Consider the following 18862-nt stretch of genomic DNA (forward strand, 5'->3'; position numbering starts at 1 on the left):
CATTTGGATAGACCTGTGGAGTTCTGGAAGAATATTTTATGGAGTGATGTGTCCAAACTGGAATTTTTTGGATGTATGGATCAGAGGTACGTCTGGTGCAAAAAAGACAAAGCTTATACGCAGAAGAACAACATCTCCATCATCAAACATGGAGGTGGGCCAGTCCTGTTATGGGATTGTTTTACTGTAGCAGGAAGTGGAAAACATGACCATCAAAGGATATCATTGATTTATTAAAGTATTAGACCATTTTGGCAAACATTGTGATGCCTTTTGTGCAAAGTCTGAAGCTAATAATCAGTGGACTTTCCTGCTGGACAATCATCCCAAAGTATACGTTCAAATCTACTTATGCTTGGTTTAGGAATCAGTCTTAGAATGTTTTTAAGTGGCCTGTTCAGTTTGAACATTTCGTTCTCATTGAAAATACATGGTTGAATTTGAAGCAAGCAGTGGCAAAGTAAAAACCAAAGATTATCAGTGATCTGAAAGCTTTTTCAGGGGAGGAATGGCCCAAGATTGCAGCAGAAAGGTGACAGAAGCATCTAAGCACTTCCAAGCAGTGTTTATTGGTGGTTTTAAAGAATAAAAGATTCTGCACCAAATTTTCTTTCAGGGGTTGAATAATTTTGAACATAAATGTTTAGAGCCAATTCGATTTTTTTTTCATTATTCATCAACTTACGTTCTCAGAATTACTCAAAAGTGTATTAATAAACTCTCTTTAATAGTTTACTGATGCCTTTGTTGAATTGTTTTCACAAAATGTTGTTCTCTGCAGCAAAATGTCTTGCAGGTCAGGGGGGTTGAATAATTTTGATGGCAACTGTATATATGAGTCAGTGAGAAGTTCATCAGCGGCACAGGCCTCCATGAGCGCTGGAGTTAAGCTCTGATGGAGATCGCTCTGCTCTGATTAGATTTAGATTAGTTCCGATTTTCAGGGTTTAGATTTTAGGTGAGATTTGTTGTGAAGAGCTCTTTCTCACCTTTGCGACGGTGTTTGATAACACGGAGCAGATCGTGCGGTCTGCGTGTCCCTGCAGTACAGCAAACACCCCACCGCTTCACACTGCAGTTTGTGTCCGTGTGTGTGTGTGTGTGTGAGCATCAGCCTTTGAATACCGAATGTAATTATAGGAACTTCATCGTTAAATTGCTGTTCTCTCTCTCTCTCTCTTTTTCTATGTGCTTTTCTTTCTGCTCCCTCACTCCAGCAGATGGAGAGAAAGGTAAGGCATACGAGGTTTGATTTATACATCCCCATATCTGTCTCAACCTGCTTCCTGCTGCAGTCCTGCATGCCAAAAAAGACTCTCTCTTGTCTCTTTCTCACTCTTTTTTTGTGATTTAATGCTGGGATTTTTTTCTAATCATCGTTTTTCTTTCATTTGATGTCAGTTTCAGCCATTGTGTTTGCACACCAGCTAAGAAATTATGCTTCGTTGAGGCACTTTTGTTTATGAAATGTATTAATCATAGCTGAATGCAAATAGTTCTGTTTATAACTGAGAACTTTTGCATGATGCTGCATCCACGCTGCTATAGACCATGCTATAGATTTTATTTATGGCACCAAAGGCCATAAATACAAATATTAAAATTGCTAAACATGGCTGTCAGTATATCTCCTCTCTGAGGTGTGTTTTAAATCAGTGAGGGTCATTTCCAGTAGCTGAAGGTCAGGAGCGACGGAGGGGGAGAGGCATGTGCGATAGGACAGAGAATCACGGATAAGACCATAAAGATTCTCTATTCTTCCACTGCTGATGTTATCGCTTTGTCTCTTACATCCACACACAAGCTAAGCCTTTAACACACAGAGATGGTTTTAGTGAGCATTCCCACATGAACCCTGTCATGAACCGATGCCCTTGGAATAATCAAAGGTCTGTGTCATCTTTCACAATACTAGCAACCTGAGGCCATAATGACTTTGTGCATCCCTTCAGGGTGGAGAATATCTACTGTGCGGCTGTGTGTAAGGATTTAGATTAGGTAGCTGAAGAAATATACACAGGTTATGTTAATAACTACCCCTAAAATTGAAATGGTCATGATTTATTAGGCCTTATGTTGTTAAAATCTGACTTTCTTTCTTTCATGGAGGACAAAAGGAGCAATTTAACAGAATCTTTTTCGATACAATAAAATTAAATGGTGGCTAGGGGCTATCAAGCTACAAATGATATAAAGCACCATGAAAGTGATCCATATGTGCTATATTCCAAGTATTTATTTGAGAGGAACAGCCATTTTAATCATATTTAACTGCTAATCTCAAAATAAATTGGCTTATATTGCTTATTTTATATAAAAAAGATGGTGTTCCAGCTAATTGAAATTGTTCAAAACATCTTTTTATTAAAGATAAATTATAGTTATATAGATAAGTTATATTATAAATATTTGCTTTTAATTAACCCTAATAAAAAGGTAATGTATTTAAAATGTATTTATTTTAATAAGTCTAGTTCAAATCTATTAAAACATTTAATGGCATATCGCTTGAGACTTCCTGATATTAAAACTATAATTAAACTTCATTTGGTGGAGTACTTGTGCACAATGCACATTTCTTTATATTAAGGCTAAATTATGTTTTAATGTCACTATTGATGAGGATTGTATGATATTTGAATAATATCAGTCTCTAGATGTAAGATATTTAATGTGCACCTAAAGTACACTTAGTAATAGTAGTTTAGCAATAGTTCTACTTTAGCACAATCAAATATACTTCATTATATTAATTATTACATAATTTTAAGTACAAAATTAGTTGTTCCAATTTAGCAGACTTTAAGTGTACCAATGTTGTACACTAAGAATACAATTGAAAGGTATTTTATTAAGTATTAAATATGTAAATGTATTTATAGTATACTTAGTACAAAATAAATGTATTTAAATGTACTTTAGTATATTTATTTTTTACTAGGAAACTGTCTGTGATTGAAATTAATTTTATATTTTAGTATTTTATTTATAGTATTTATTATTTTTGGCATGAAATAGCTGACTGTTCTATATTGTTAAGGCTAATTTGATAGCTAGCACTTTATGTATCCTAAATACACAAAATGTTATAACATTTTCACACTTTTTAAAAAATGTTACTGCTTTGAAATAAATAACACAATAAACATATCCAAAATGATATTTGATAAAGCAATTTATTGAAATAATATTTATTATTCGGTTAATGTTTAGTATGTATTGAGTTGATAGCAAATTATTTATACACACTGAAAGAACTATGGATGTTAATTGCATAATTTTGATTAATCTTATGATTTCTAAGAGACCAGATTTTAGAGATTAGAATAATAATAGTAATGTTAAATTTGGTAAATGTATAGTTTTTTTTTAAGTTAGACTTTTTTCTATTTTTAACAAAACATTTTTTGGTTAGTGCACATTTTTCCCTATATATATATTAACATATGTGACCCTGGACCACAAAACCAGTCATAAGTGTAAATTTGTCGAAATTGAGATTCTTACTGAGTAAATAAGCTTTCCATTGATGTATTGTTTGTTAAACAATGTTTGTTATAGGACAATGTTTGTCTGAGATACAACTATTTGAAAACCTGGAATCTGAGGGTGCAAAAAATCTAAATATTGAGAAAATCGCCTTAAAATTTGTTAAAATGAAGTTCTTAGCGATGCATATTACTAATCAAAAATCAAGTTTGTTATATTTACGGTAGAAAATTTACAAAATATCTTCAGGGAACATGATCTTTACTTAATATGCTAATGATTTTTGGCATAAAAGAAAAATCTATAATTTTGACTGTGTGTGTGTGTGTATCAGTGATGCGCGGGTTGATCCGAAATTAGCGGGTGCCCGTGGTCACCAGCGGTCACCCGCGGTTACGAGTCATCCAAAAATATTTTTAATGATATTCAGGTCGCGGTCGGTCGGGTCATTTGAAATAAAGATGCCAATTAAACCTTTGTAATTTATATAGTACTAGACACAATTTTCTATGAAATACATAGACCTACACTTTATTGGCTGAATAATATTTACCTTTTGAATGTTGAGTGATTTCCCAACACGTTGAACTGAGCAATGCCATTGTGCCATTTTAATAGGCTACTTTTAAACGCATATAGCTCAGTAATGTCAGTCTTATGTATTTTCTGAGAGGGGGTGGGATTTTTGTTGGGAAAGTCAGGGGAGGGAGGGACGCACACTTCGATTAGACTGGATAAACAAATGCAGCATCGTAATTGTTAAGAAAATGGTATTCCTAATAAATGTCTCGAATATTTTGATTATGTCCAATGCTTCTCTTTCTTTTTGGAATTATTAAACACATTTCACTATGTCTTTTCAAATGCGTAAGTCTGTTTAATTTCCATAATTATACAATTTCTAGCTCTATTTTTAAACGTTTATTCAAGCAATAATATATAAATTATCTCATGTATATGCTTGTTTAAAACCAGGGATTAAAAACGAATTCCAAGTAAAAACGGTATTTTTTCTTTACATTTCCAGAGAGCGAAGCGAACGAAATTAAACATTACTTAATAAATTCAAAGCACTATAATTTCCTTATTCATTTGATACAACTATTATAGCTATACAAATATAAAATAATATTATTTTGTCATATTCGTGATTCCTGAATTTATATATGAAAACTTTGTTTTGAAGTGCATTCATTATGTTTGTATAAGAAAATTCGTTAACCTAGCCTATTAAGTTGATTTAATATTCTTGATCATTTTTAGAAGAAGTTAAAAAGTTAAGAAAAAAGGAATTAGCTTGTAGTCTATATATATTTAGGGCTATAGGCTAATCTTTTTCTTAACTTTTATTACACTGTATCGAAATAAAATAATTCTTGATCATATTTAACATTGGAAAATCACAGACATAATTTTAGAGTACTTCGAAAACGAAACTATTTAAATCTGTATAAAGGAAAGACAAAATAAATCACAACAAGAACAATCTGTATTGTAATCAAGAACAGAGACAAAATTAGCCTACCTAATGTCGAATGATGTTTGACTGAACGCACCTCCACCGCAGCCGCATATAATCGCTGTCAGACGCAAATATTAAACATGCGGGTCAGGAAGCGGGTCGGGTACAATATTTACCTTTTTTTTCCTTTTTTTTTTTGCGGTCCGAGTTGCGGGCGGGTTAGTTGAAAATGTCGGTCGGGTTCGTGTTGTTTATACATGACCCGCGCATCACTGGTATATATATATATATATATATATATATAAAATCACTTTTAAAGTTGTTGAAGTTCTTAGTAATGCATATTACTAATCGAAGATTAAGAATAAGCTTTTTTGATATATTTATGGTAGGAAATTTACCGATATCGTAATGATTTTAAATGAAATATATAATTTTGACCCATAAAATGTATCGTTAGCTATTGCTGTAAATAAACCCGTGGTACTTAGGACTAGTTTTGTGGTCCAGGGTCACATATGTCAACTGTTAAATTCCTATTAAAGTGTTTTTGTCATTTTTTGAGCACTTTCAACTTATGGAAATGAGCAGCATGAACGTCCTACTAAATATTTCTTCTTGCAGTCTACGGATACTAATAACTCTCTGTGTTGTTTTTTCTTTCTCCTACAGTGTGCTTAATTTGTACTGAATCCAGTTGTATTTTTCTGTGTGTTTTCCACAGGCTAGACAGTTGGAGGAAAGAGAAAAAGAGCTCCGGAAGCAGGATGCCTTCTACAGAGAGCAAGTGGCCAAGCTGAAGGAAAGGGTATGACCTGTACATTTGCAGTTACATTATCCACAATTCCCAAATATATAGCGATGAACACTAAAGCGCTACATTATCACTAACATGATATGATAACCGTAATGCTTGACAGTAACTCACTAATGCGCGGCGCAGAATGTGAGATGAGCTGTCCTGAGCTATAGAGGCAGAATGTGAGTCAGCCTGTCCAGCGTTATATAGAGGCAGAGGTGAGACAGCCTGTCTTGCTCTACAATACCATGGCGAGGCAGGCTGTCTTGATCTGTAATGTGCGGCTGAGGGCCCCTCGGCAACCTTGCTCGCTCATTTGTTGTGTCCTCAAACTGACACCCTCCTGCAGCTCATGGTCAGATCCTCCTCTGAGCCTCTGGGATGGGAGGCATCCAGCTCTACTCACCTCAGACTCTTCGTCCTCAAACGGACATACACATACTAAGCTCCCGGAAGGGGGTGTGAAAGCGTGCAAAAATGGTCGATCTCTGGTGGTGATCCATTTTAAAGCGTAGGTTGTGTGTCCATAGGTGTTTCAACAGTTTAGCCCTTTGTTACCATAGCTCTTGGTGCTCAGCTCATTTAATCTGCAATTCAAAACTTTAATATCAGCAAAACACTAATGTATAAATGGGTTTTTCTACAATTATGGGCTTTTTAGGCCTTTCGTTCACCCAAAAATTACCCAGTGGACCCTGTGGAAAAATTACTACCACATTCAAGGCCCAGAAAGGTAGAAAAAAACAGCTAAAACCAGCCTAAGCAGGTTGGCTGGTTTTAGCTGGTCAGCAGGCTGGTTTTAGAAGGGTTTTGGCCACTTCATTAGCTGGGAGACCAGCTAAAACCAGCCTAGACTGGTTTTAGCTGTTTTTTTTTTTTTTTTCAGGAGGGCATCGTTAAGATAGTCCATTAGTGGTTCAATTGTAATGTTATAAAGCTACGTAAATACTTTTCACTACCAAACACCCTTTTTTTTGCAATTAAGCACACTTTTTTTGGGGTGTTATTCCATAACATTTAGTTGTATATACTGCATGTGTACAATTGTTCAGAACTGTGCAAGCTAACCATGTGTTGATTAGCGTCTTTGAGCTACTGTATGGTTCAAAATATCTAAAATTGTCAATTGTCACTACCGAAACAACGGCCCAAAACATTTGGTAAAGTTTCAGTTGTGACATTATTGTTTTTTTGGGTATTATTCCATATATGTGACCCTGGACCACAAAACCAGTCATAAGGTTAAATTTTACAAAACTGAGATGTATACATCATATGAAAGCTCAATAAATAAGCTTTCTATTGATGTATGGTTTGTTAGGATAGGACAATATTTGGCCGAGATACATCTATTTGAAAATCTGGAATCTGAGGGTGCAAAAAAAATCAAAATACTGAGAAAATCACCTTTAAAGTTGTCCAAATTAAGTTCTTAACAATGCATATTACTAATCAAAAATTACATTTTGATATATTTACAGTAGGAATTTTACAAAAAATCTTAATGGAACATGATCTTTACTTAATTTCCTAATGATTTTTGGCATAAAAGAAAAATCAATCATTTTGACCCATACAATGTATTTTTGGCTATTGCTACAAATATACCCCAGCGACTTAAGACTGGTTTTGTGGTCCAGGGTCACATATAATGTTTTTATGTGTACAATTGTTCAGAACTTTGCTAGCTAACTACAATATCTCACAAAAGTGAGTACACCCCTCACTTTTCAGCAACCATTTTAGTAGTATCTTCTCAAGGGACAATACTATAGAAATGAAACTTAAATATATTTTAGAGTAGTCAATGTGCAGCTTGTATAGGGGTATAGATGTACTGTCCTCTTAAATAACTCAACATACAGCCATTATTGTCAAAATAGCTGGCAACAAAAGTGAGTACACAATAAGTGATAACAGCAATATGTTGTTTAACCATGTCCTATTCATCATGTTTATGTTTTTGTCTGCTTGACAGAACCATACAAAGTTGTGTATCTTGTATTAGAGCAGTTAGAATTAGGTGCTTTAAGTACAATTCACTCATAATGACCACTTAATGTTCAACATGGCATCTCATGGCAAAGAACTCTCTGAGGATTTGAGAATTAAAATTGTTGCTCTCCACAAAGCTGGCCAAGGCTATTAAAGGTTCAGTAACACCCTGAAACCGAGTTACACTACAGTGGTCAGGGTCATAGAGGTTTTCCAAGATGGGTTCCATTCGGAACAGGCCTCGCAAGGGTCGATCAATGAAGTTGAGCACGTGTAATGTGCGTCAGGTGCAGAACCTGGCTTCAAAAACAAAAGCATGAGTGCTGCCAGCATTGCTTTAAAGGTTGCAGAAGTAGAAGGTCAGTTTGTCAGTGCTCAGATCATACGCTGCACACTGCAGCAAGTCGGTTTGCATTGCCGTTGTCCCAGAAGGAAGCCTCATCTGAAGCTGGCTCTCAAGAAAGCCTGCAAACAGTTTGCTGAAGACAACCTGTCCAAGAGCATGAATTACTGGAACGGTGTCCTGTGGTCTGATGAGACTATAAGATAAACTTGTTTGGCTCAAATGGTGTCCAGCATGTGTGGCGATGCCCTGGTGAGGAGTACCAAGAAAATTGTGTCTTGCCTACAGTCAAGCATGGTGGTGGTAGCATCATGGTCTGGAGCTGCATGAGTGCTGCTGGTACTGGGGAGCTGCAGTTCATTGAGGGAAAACATGGATTCCATTATTTACTGTACATTCGAAGCAGAACATGATGGCTTCCCTCCAGAAACTAGGCCAAACAGCAGTTTTCCAACATGATAACAATCCCAAAAACACCACCAAGATGACAACTGCCTTGCTGAGGAAGCTAAAGGTAATTGGGCGGCCAAGTATGTCTTCAGACCTGAACCCTATTAAGCACCTGTGGGGCATCCTCTAGTGTAAAGTGGAGAAGCACCATGTGTCTAATGCCCAGCAGCTCCATGAGGAGTGAAAGAGGATCCCAGCAACAACCTGTGCAGCTCTGGTCAGTTCCATGCCAGTGCCAGATAACAATGGTGCTAACACAATATATTGACACTTTGGACAAGTTCACTTAGAGTGTACTCTTGCCAGCTATTTTGACAATAATGGCTGTATGTTGAATCATTTTCAGGGGAAAATAAATCTATACTGCTATACTGCAAAATTGTCACTACCGAAACAGTCATGACCAAAACATGGCATCATTGTTTTGGTAGTGACAAAAAAGTGAACATTTTACATCACTTATTTGGGCTAAATAAACAACGTTTTAGTACAGTTATGCATATTTTTTTGTATTTTAGTATGTTTTAGTAGTGTTTTAGTATGTGAGTCAAAATTGTGTAATCTGATGTGGTTGCTAGCAAAATATTACTGTCATTACCCGAAAATGTGAAGTCATGACCGAAACTTGGGATGTTTTATCAAAAAGAAAGTATACCGAATTATCAACTAACTATCAACTGTGTTATGGTAGTGTTTGATGCAATGCATATTCAAACTAATGAATCCTTACCTTTGAAATTAGTATGATTTGCAAAAAATGATTGGATTCAAAATACAACAAATCTCATAAATTGAACTTGAAATATTGTTAAAATTGAAATTGCTATTGATTTACCTCTGAAAACTTTTTTTAATAAAATAGCAAAAATATTAAAAATTTATTTTAATATTATTTTTTATTTTACTTTTGTATATTTATACAATTTTGTTGTTGAAGAAACCTGCACTTAACACAATTACATTACAGTACATGTTGTTTTCTAAATGCACAGTATAATCAGTGCTGATCTGGACCAGTCTAGTCCGAAAAAAGCTGCTCGAAAGCTTCTATTATGATTGATTTACTGTAACTATTATGTGTTTGTTTGCACGCAATAAACGGATGAGTCTGTGGTTATCGACAGCATGCCACAAATGCAGTCCATAGACTCTAGGTTTGAAAATAACCCTGAATATTCTTTTAAAGCTCCATTTAAGTGAGTCATTAGACTTATCCTTTGTCCATGAAACTAGCTGATCTTGCACGCAGCAGCTAGCTTTAGCTCAGTCTCTCTGTCTCTTTACAAGGACAGCTCTTAGACCATTTCAGCTCTGTGTGCGGAGGTGTTATTGATCACTGGAAGCTTCATCAATCACTTAACGATCTCCGTTCAATATTCCCGGCACTGTGTCAACATATACATACACACAAACACATACACAGACCTCAACCCTTCTGAGAGCTGGACACTAGTGTGTCTGAGCCCAGTGCATTGGTAAATCAGGATTTGTTGGTTAGACATCATAAATAATAAATGCTCTGGGTTTTACACAAGATGATGGCATAGAAAAGAGTAAGGACCATATATACAGTATGCTATCCTGTTCTGTGTACAAGAATCATATGCAGATTAGTTAAAGTATGTGTTAGTAGTAGTAATAATAATAATAATAGAAAATAAAATAGATAAAATTAATTTTATTTAACAGTATTTTGTTTTCAGTAATGAAAATAAAAATAATTCATTAAAATAGTCAAGGAGATGTAATCATATTATTCACTGAAAATGTTGACTACCTTAAATGTATTTTTCAAAAAATTATTTGTTGAATATGTATTTATTTATTTCATTAAAATAATAATAATAATAATAATAATAATAATTAAAGCAAAAATAAGTAGCAAAATAAGTTCCAATAAGTAGCCAAAAAAGGTTTTATTTGCTGCATATGAGTCATATGGAACAATTTTACAATACTTCATGTCACTTAGTGTCCATTTTATGGCCATTCGTTGTAATTGCATGGAAAAGAGCAACCAGTACATTCTTCAAAATGTTCCATGAAAAAAAAAAAGGAAAGAAAGAATGTGACTAAAAATTGCAACTTTGTAAATCATTACCACTATATTATTGTGTTCTCTTTTTTAATGTTTTCTCCTGGTGTCTTCTCTTAAGTTTGGACTGTAACAGTACCAGTAGCGAAAAGGAAAAAGCAAGTGAATGAGAGATACAGAGAGAGAAGAGAATAAAACGCTGATATATATTACATGTCTCTTTCAATTGAGTTTGCTCGTTTATCAGTGGCTTGTGTCTGACAGCCCATCACAGCTCTGAGACGGCGGCTGCCACCTCCAGCCTACTTATTGGTGCGGCCACTCAAATTGCCTCTGAAACAATATCTATATACGTACTGTACGTATATATTCGCCACAGATTTACTCTCTAAAACAATCTCATATTTCAACTCAGCGCTCTGCTTTTTTCTCACTCTTCCTGTTTTTTTTTTTCTTCAATTGCATTATTAGTAGTTTTTTGTCTTGCTCGTAATGCTCCATGATCACAGCGTAGAGCTGAAGTCTGAGGTGTTGAAGAAAGCTGCTAATACAGTGTTGTAAGGCCTGATCAATGGATTTAAATGACCTCAAGGGCACTTGACTGCAGTGGCTTTGGCTGTATGTTTGACTGTCCTTCCTTTGAATTTTTTTTTTTTTTTTTTTTTTTAACACTTGTTTTTTTCATTGTTATGGTCTGGCTTGATAATGTGGAAGAAAAGCATAACCTTGATCGCATACCAAGCCAGTCAGAGTCAGTGATAAAATTCCCATAGTGCACTGAATATTTCTTAGATTCAATTAAAGTACTGTTTATTACCAAAAAAAAAAAACAGACAAACAAAAAAAAATCTGAATGTGGGTGTGTGAATGAGTCATTTCTGGAGATAAAAAATATGATTGATTATTAATTGTATTGATTATTGTTATCTTTATTAGTAGTAGTGGTAGTTGTAGTAAATCATAAATCAATAATAATAATTTTCAATTAAATAATCAGTTAAACCCGTTCTGGCATTCATTGAACAAACATAATTATTTTAATATTATTATAATTTTTTTAATTTATTTATTCATTTTTTCCCCTCCCTATCTGTCATTCATTAAACAAACAGGATTGTTTAATTTAATTTTATTTTACTTTTTATTTTATTTAGACATGATTGTTTTTTTTTGTTTTGTTTTTTACTTTTTATTTGATTGTATTTCATTTTTACCTTTTTATTTTTGTTGTATTATATTATATATATTTTTTATATTGTAGTCTTTAGTATTTTTTTATTTTAGATTTTTTTTTTCATTGTTGTCTATTGTATGTATTTATTTAATATATTTCTTTTTACATTTTAATGATTTATTTCTTATTATTTATTTATTTTTAATCAGTTTTCCCCATCTGCCATTAATTGAGGATTGTTTGATTAATTAGGGATTGTTTTTTCATTTATTTTTTTATTTTATTCTATTTGATCATACTTTTTAAATTTTATTTTATTTTATTTTATTTTATTTTATTTTATTTCATTTTATCACTCCCTGTCTGCCATTTATTGAACAAACAGGATTGTTTTTTTATTGTTTCTTAATGTATTTTGTTTAACTATTTTATTTTGTTGTATTATATTTTTATATTATATGTTAATCTATTTAATTGTATTATTTATTTTATTTTATTTTTTATTGTTTTTAATCAGTTTCTCCCCATCTGCCATTCATTGAACAAACAGGATTGTTTTATTTCATTCATTTTTTTATTGTATTATGTTTTTGTATTTTATATTTATTGTAATATTTTTATTTATTTTATTGTATTGTTTTTTATTTTATTTTACATTTAATTTTTTTATTTTATTGTACTTTATTATTTTATTTAATTTATTTTTTACATTTTAATTTGATCAGTTTCTTCCTGTCTGCCATTAATTGAGTATTAATTAATTAAGTATTGTTTTTTTAATTTATTTTACATTTACTTTAATTTATTTACATTTTCATTTTATTTTATCAGTTTCACCCTATCTGCCATTCATTGAACAAACTGTATTTGTTTTATTTTATTTTAGTTTTGTTTCATTGTGTTATATTTTAATCTATTTTATTATATTGTAGTGTATTTTTTTTACTTTTTATTTATTAATTTTTTTCATCAGTTTCTCGCCACCTGCCAATTATCGTTTTGTTTTATTTTATTTATTGTTTTGTTGTGTTATATTGTATTTTATTTTAAAAAATTTTTATTTAATTTAATTTAATTTTATCCTATGCCAGAGTGTGTTGAATCCATAATAAAAAAAATATATATATATATGTTTTATCACATGATGTAGCATAACTTTCGCTTACAGCTTACTCTTCATTCAAAGCTTTGATTCAGACTCTCAGGGGCTGTTACCTAGCAACACTATATGATGTAGTCGTAGTAACCCGTAGTGATGCTAGACATGGAATTGAATGTAAATCGTTCTTCTCTGCATGTCTCTCTATTTCCCGTGCTTACTGACAGCATTGTTAAGTGAAGAGTGTGTGTTGCTTTATGTGAGATCAGTGTGTGGTCATTATCTCTTCCTCACTGTAGACGAGACACTGGAAAGGGACAGCGTCTGTCTCCATACGAGGTCTCGTTAATTTAATTAGCCGAGTTTTATCTAGTCGAGAGACACAGCTTGAGCTATGCGTCCACAATCATGTCCCCTTGTTTTTACTTCCAGACAGCCACAAGTATAGTAAAAACTTGGATACTTAAAATTATATTACCATTTGTTCACCATCATGTCGTTCCAAACCCATATGGTGTTAAAATGTCACCAATATGCCACTCTAAAAATGTTTTTCATGCTCAGATTGAATGTTTTATGTAATGCCGTTGAGTTGCTTGGGAAATTTCGACTCAACTGTTTTGTTTCACAGTCTCCCGCAGTAAGAGGCAGCGATGGAAGGATTGACTCCACAGGCCTCTGTTCTGCTTTCCTTCCCTGTTTGCAGTCGCCAGCTTTGATTTGTTAAAACTCGGTCTCGCGTCTCCGCCGGTGCACTGCAGAGCCAATATGGCCGCCGTGCTGTTGAGCCATAATGGCTGTCTCTGCGGGGGCTTCCCTCCACATCCTCTCTGGTCTGTGAGAGATAACACAGCCTGCTGATTACTGCACCACTGCTCAGATCTCTCATTATAAAGCCTGCGAGATTTAATTTGAACATGGGTCTGTTTCTCAAAACACCACCTAAATGCACCGTCAGTGGCAGGAGTAGCTTTTAGGTGGTTCTTTCATTACTCCAAAACCCCTGTGTGCACCAGATTAAATAAAGTTTTATTTTAAGATGACTGTAAGCAGAAAGTGAGAAAGGAGTCTGACAGCTGCTGTGTGGAACAGCTAAAGGACTGGATTTTTTTTTGTGGTGCTTGCTAAAGCAATGAATGATACAATAAAATGATGAATGATATGTCAGGGTAATACCACTGCAACAATATAAGATCATATATCATAGTTGGACCACCTGACTTTGTTTGTCGCGCCACATAACTTTGATTTGCAGACAAATGAGTTTTACTTACAGTTGTGTCTGTTTTGTCACATGGCTTGTTGGTCACGCCACATATCTGATTTTGCAGAAAAATGTGTTTTATCATTATTTCTTAAATACTAAATAAATAAAACACTTCAAAGAAAATAACAGAAAAAATCAAAGCCACTCTGTAAAAAGTTATAGTTGGACCATATGACTTTGCAGATAAATTGTTGTATTTCTTACATATACATAAGAAGAAATAACTTATTTTTGTCTGCTAAATCAAAGCCTCTCTATAAGTTAGTTTGACCACATGACTGTTGGTCACACCATATGACTTTTATTTTATTATTATTTGGTAAATATATCAGAAGAAATAATAACACTAGTTTGCACTATCAAAGTGTCTCTATGATAAGTTAGACCTCATGACTAACCTTAACCCTAACCCATACCATATCAAGGTCATGTGGTGTGACCAGCAGACAAAAGTGATTAATTATTATTATTTAAATATTGAAAAAATAAAACATACAACTTTTGCAAAATAAGGTCATGTGTTTTAACAACAATTCATGTTGTCTAACAGATGAAACTGTATAAATACTATAACACTTTTGTCTGTTAAAATCAAAGTCATGTGGTGGGACCAACAAAGTCATGTGGTTCAACAAACAAGACTGTTTTATTAATAAAAGCAAAACATAAGACATTGTGCTTTTGGTATTCAAGTTTTGATTTCCATTGTAGGAGGCAATAAATTGAGTAGCCAATTCCAAAGAAATTATGAAATTTTTGGGTCTTAAATTATATTTGTTGAGGTCTTAAAAAGGTCTTAAAAAGCATTCAATTTTACTTTTAAAATGGTGCAAGAACCCTGTGTGATCCAGCAAGACTGTTTTAATAATCAATAAATAAGTCGAATAATAAAATTGAAGTCATGTGGTGTGGCCAGCAGACAGAATTGTTTCATTGTTATTATTTAAATATACAGTAAATAATAAAAACACTTTTGCAAAATAAGGTCATGTGTTACAACAAAACAAATTCATGTGGTTCAACAGATGACACATTTGTCTGCAAAATCAAAGTCTTGTGGTGTAACCAACAAAGTCATGTGGTTCAACAAACAAGACTGTTTTATTAATAAAAGCAAAACATAAGACATTGTTCTTTAATAATACAAGTCAAGTCAATAAAACCAATGAGTCAATAAAATTAAAGTCATGTGGTGCAACCAGCAGACAAAAGTATTTAATTACCATTATTTAAATATACAGTAAATAATAAAACACTTTTGGAAAATAAGGTTATGTGTTGCAACAAAACAAAGTCATGTGGTTCAACAGACAAGGCTGTTTTATTAATAAAAGCAAAACATAAGAAATTGTGCTTTAAAAATAAAAGTCAAGTCAATAAAACCAAAGTCATGTGGTGCGACCAGCAGAAAAAAGTGTTTCATAATCATTTTTTAAATATACAGTAAATAATAAAACACTTTTGCAAAATACTGTAAGATCATGTGTTGCTACCAACAGATGAAACTGTTTAAATACTAAAACAATTTGTCTGCAAAATCAGTCATGTGGTGTGACCAACAAAGTCATGTGGTCCAACAGACTGTTTTAATTATAAAAGCAAAACTTAAGACATTGTGTTTTAATAATAAAAGTCAAGTAAATAAAATCAATAAAATCAAAGTCATGTGGTGCAACTAGCAGACAAAAAGTGTTCAATTATCATTATTAAACATACAATAAATAATAATAAAGCACTTTTGCAAAATAATTTTGCACATGATCATGAGACAAACAAAGAAATTCATCAAAGTCATGTGGTCTAACTAACTTACCACAGAAATGTTTCCTGCAAACTCTTAAGACTATGTTAAGTCTTAAAAATACTAGATTATTTGGTCTTGATGTGACAAGGCAAATTTAGTTAAGGTAAAATGTCAAAACCCCTAATAATTTGAAAGAAAGTTAACTTTTTTTTTTTACTTTTAATTTTAGAAAATTTTTTTATAAATTAAGATCAAGTTTTGTAATCATAACCTGATTACAGTCTGCCCTAGCCATGGCAGATGAAGATGAGGGTTTAGGGTTTGCAAGAGAGCATGTGGGTGGTAAACATTTGCTCGCAGATTGATGGAGGGGCCTTTAAATCAGTGTGGCCCAACTCTGAAATCAAAATCAGCACCTATCCCACTCTGTCATTAATCAAGGGAAATGGCAGACCTCCCAAATTACACCGTCACTAAGCTCATGGGGTTTTAGAGCGTGCATGTGGAGGCCCGACTCACTTTCCACGTAATCAGTGTCTGTGCAGGTCAGCGCCCTCTGAGCGTGTAGCCCTGATTACTACAAACTCCTCCCATCAGATCTGCATCATCACAACATGTTCTTACAATCACTGTTGTTGTTCTTTTATATCGGCCCCCTTGGAGTTAAGCTCGTACCTAATGCTCTCTTTTAGTCTCAGTGCTGTTGTTCCAATAGTAGGCTTGATAGTACACTTATCAACATCCACTCAAGAGAAAATAAAACATTGTTTTGAAACTTTGCAATTGTGTGACTTGGCTGTTCAACTTTTGTTTTATTTTGCGTAGATGGATTTATGATAAATGATCTCTCTACCAACCATCGGTATGTTTAGCAGGAAGCTGGTTTTGGTCTCATACCACATCTCTGATAGCCACCAAGACAAATGTTTTCTACTCGACGTGCAGTCCATCAGAAGCTATACAGTAGCTTCACTAAAAGCCTAAGATATAATTATTGATCCTCATGGTTGTAGCCTTTCATTTATATTGATTGTGTGTGTGAGTGAATGTGAGATGAACCTGTCTCGCTGTGATTGAGAGCTCTCTTTATGGATGTAGCTTAAGCAAGTTTTTGTTGTCACCTCCTCGAATTCAGTCATACATCTGACATTCTGTCCATTTTCTTTGAAATGTCAGTTATCTTTTCGAATCGCCGACCCAAACGCTTTATCAAGGTCCGTTCCAGGTTGTAAGGACGTTCTTTGTTGCCCACCTACTCTTGACACACTTCACTAAGAACCTCATAAGGTTTTATATTGCCATCATCTGTTAGTGTGATGACCTTTTCATCTTTGTTGACACTTTTTCTTTCATTTTCTTCCTTGTTTGAAAGCACAAGCAAAACTCTTTGTGCTGCATGGACAGCAAAAAATGCTTAAAATGTATATTTTACCTGGTAGCACAGAAAGGTTGAGACTGAGTAGGATTGGACACGTTGCTGTTTTGAATTTTTGTGTGAGCTTTTTGTCTATTTTTTGACATTCATACTTTCTCTCTCTTTCTCTTCCTCAGAGTGCCCAGTTCTACAAGGTTACCAATGAAAACTATAACAAGGCAGCAGAAGAGGTCAATGCCAAGTTCAAGTGAGTTACATGTTATGGCACTCGTCATCTCAAAGTCCAAATAGAGATATGCCACATGCTTGTATTCATTTTTTATAAGCTTCATCTATGTCAATTGTATCTATATGATTATTGTATGAAGCCCATTTCTGCCACTGAATAAAAAATAAATTTATCAATGACATTTTTTCTCAGAATTTCATCATATAAACTTGCATTTCTGACCTTTTTTCAGAACTGTGAGATATAAACGCACAATTGTGAGTTATAAAGTCAGAATTGCAGGATATAAACTCACAATTTCGAGAAATAAAGTCAGAATTGTAGGATATCAGTTCACAATTCTGACTTTTTTTCTTGCAATTGTGACTGTGTATCTCACAATTCTCACTTTTTTTCTCACAATTGTGCGTTTATATCTCACAGTTCTGAAAAAAGGGTCAGAATTGCACGTTTATATGATGCAGTTCTGAGAAATAAAGTCAGAAGTCCAGTTCTGAGGAGAAAAAAAAAAGACTTTATATCTCACAATTTATAATTCTTTGTAATTCGCAATTGCGACTTTATTTCTCAGAATTGCGAGTTTATATCATGCAATTCTGACTTTCTTTTTTAGAATTGCGAGTTTATATCTTACAATTCTGACTTTTTTTCTCAACAAGTCAATAACCTTTTTTTATTTTGGAAATAATTATGCAACAGGTATTATTGTATTGATATTATTGTGCAACAGGTGTTTTTTTATTATTTTGCTTATTTATTTTATGGCATTTTATGCTTTTTTATGTATTTATTTTGTAACATGTTAGTACATAAACAGAACAGTGGCATGAACATTAATGTTTTGTTGTTTTTCCTCTCTCTTAAAGGGATAGTTCACCCAAAAATGATAATTACCCCATGATTTACTCCCATTAAGCCGTCCTAGGTGTATATGACTTTCTTCTTTCAAAAGAGTACAATCAGAGTAAAATTAAAAAATGTCCTGGCTCTTCAAAACTTTATAATGGCAGTGAATGGGTGTTGAGATTTAGAAACCAAGTGCATCCATCTATCATAAAAAGTACTCCACAAAGCTCCAAGGGGTTAAAAAAGGATTTGTAAAGCGAATTGATGCGTTTCTGTAAGAAAAAAAAATTAAAACTTGTGAACCATAATCTATAACTTCTGCTAGAGAGAAGTGTTCCAGAGTAGGATGTAGTTGTAGCGTAAGCAATATGCTAGTAAGAATATGCTAGTCTTGCAAGAACCAAGTTTTGTTTACAGCAAAGGAAAACCATTCTCCTTTTGGCTTGTATCGAAATCCTCAAACATTTTTCTTTACAAATCTCCATTTTGCACTTCTAATTTGTGACTGGTGTTTTTTTTTATATATATATATTAATATTTTTCTTACACAAATGC

At 33.5% G+C, this 18862-nt stretch overlaps 1 protein-coding gene across 1 annotated transcript in view; it reads left to right on the forward strand.

Moving 5' to 3' along the window:
• LOC141333750 (MICOS complex subunit MIC19-like) overlaps positions 1 to 17483 on the forward strand; it is a 636840-nt gene extending 619357 nt beyond the window's left edge. Inside the window, exons 5-6 of the mRNA XM_073838871.1 lie at positions 5676 to 5759; positions 17409 to 17483. Coding sequence (XP_073694972.1) covers positions 5676 to 5759; positions 17409 to 17483 — 159 coding nt within the window. The remainder of the gene's footprint in view (positions 1 to 5675; positions 5760 to 17408) is intronic.
• Positions 17484 to 18862: the final 1379 nt, after the last annotated feature.

The sequence above is a fragment of the Garra rufa genome, chromosome 4 (genome assembly GCF_049309525.1).
Source record: "Garra rufa chromosome 4, GarRuf1.0, whole genome shotgun sequence".
Classification (NCBI taxonomy): domain Eukaryota; kingdom Metazoa; phylum Chordata; class Actinopteri; order Cypriniformes; family Cyprinidae; genus Garra; species Garra rufa.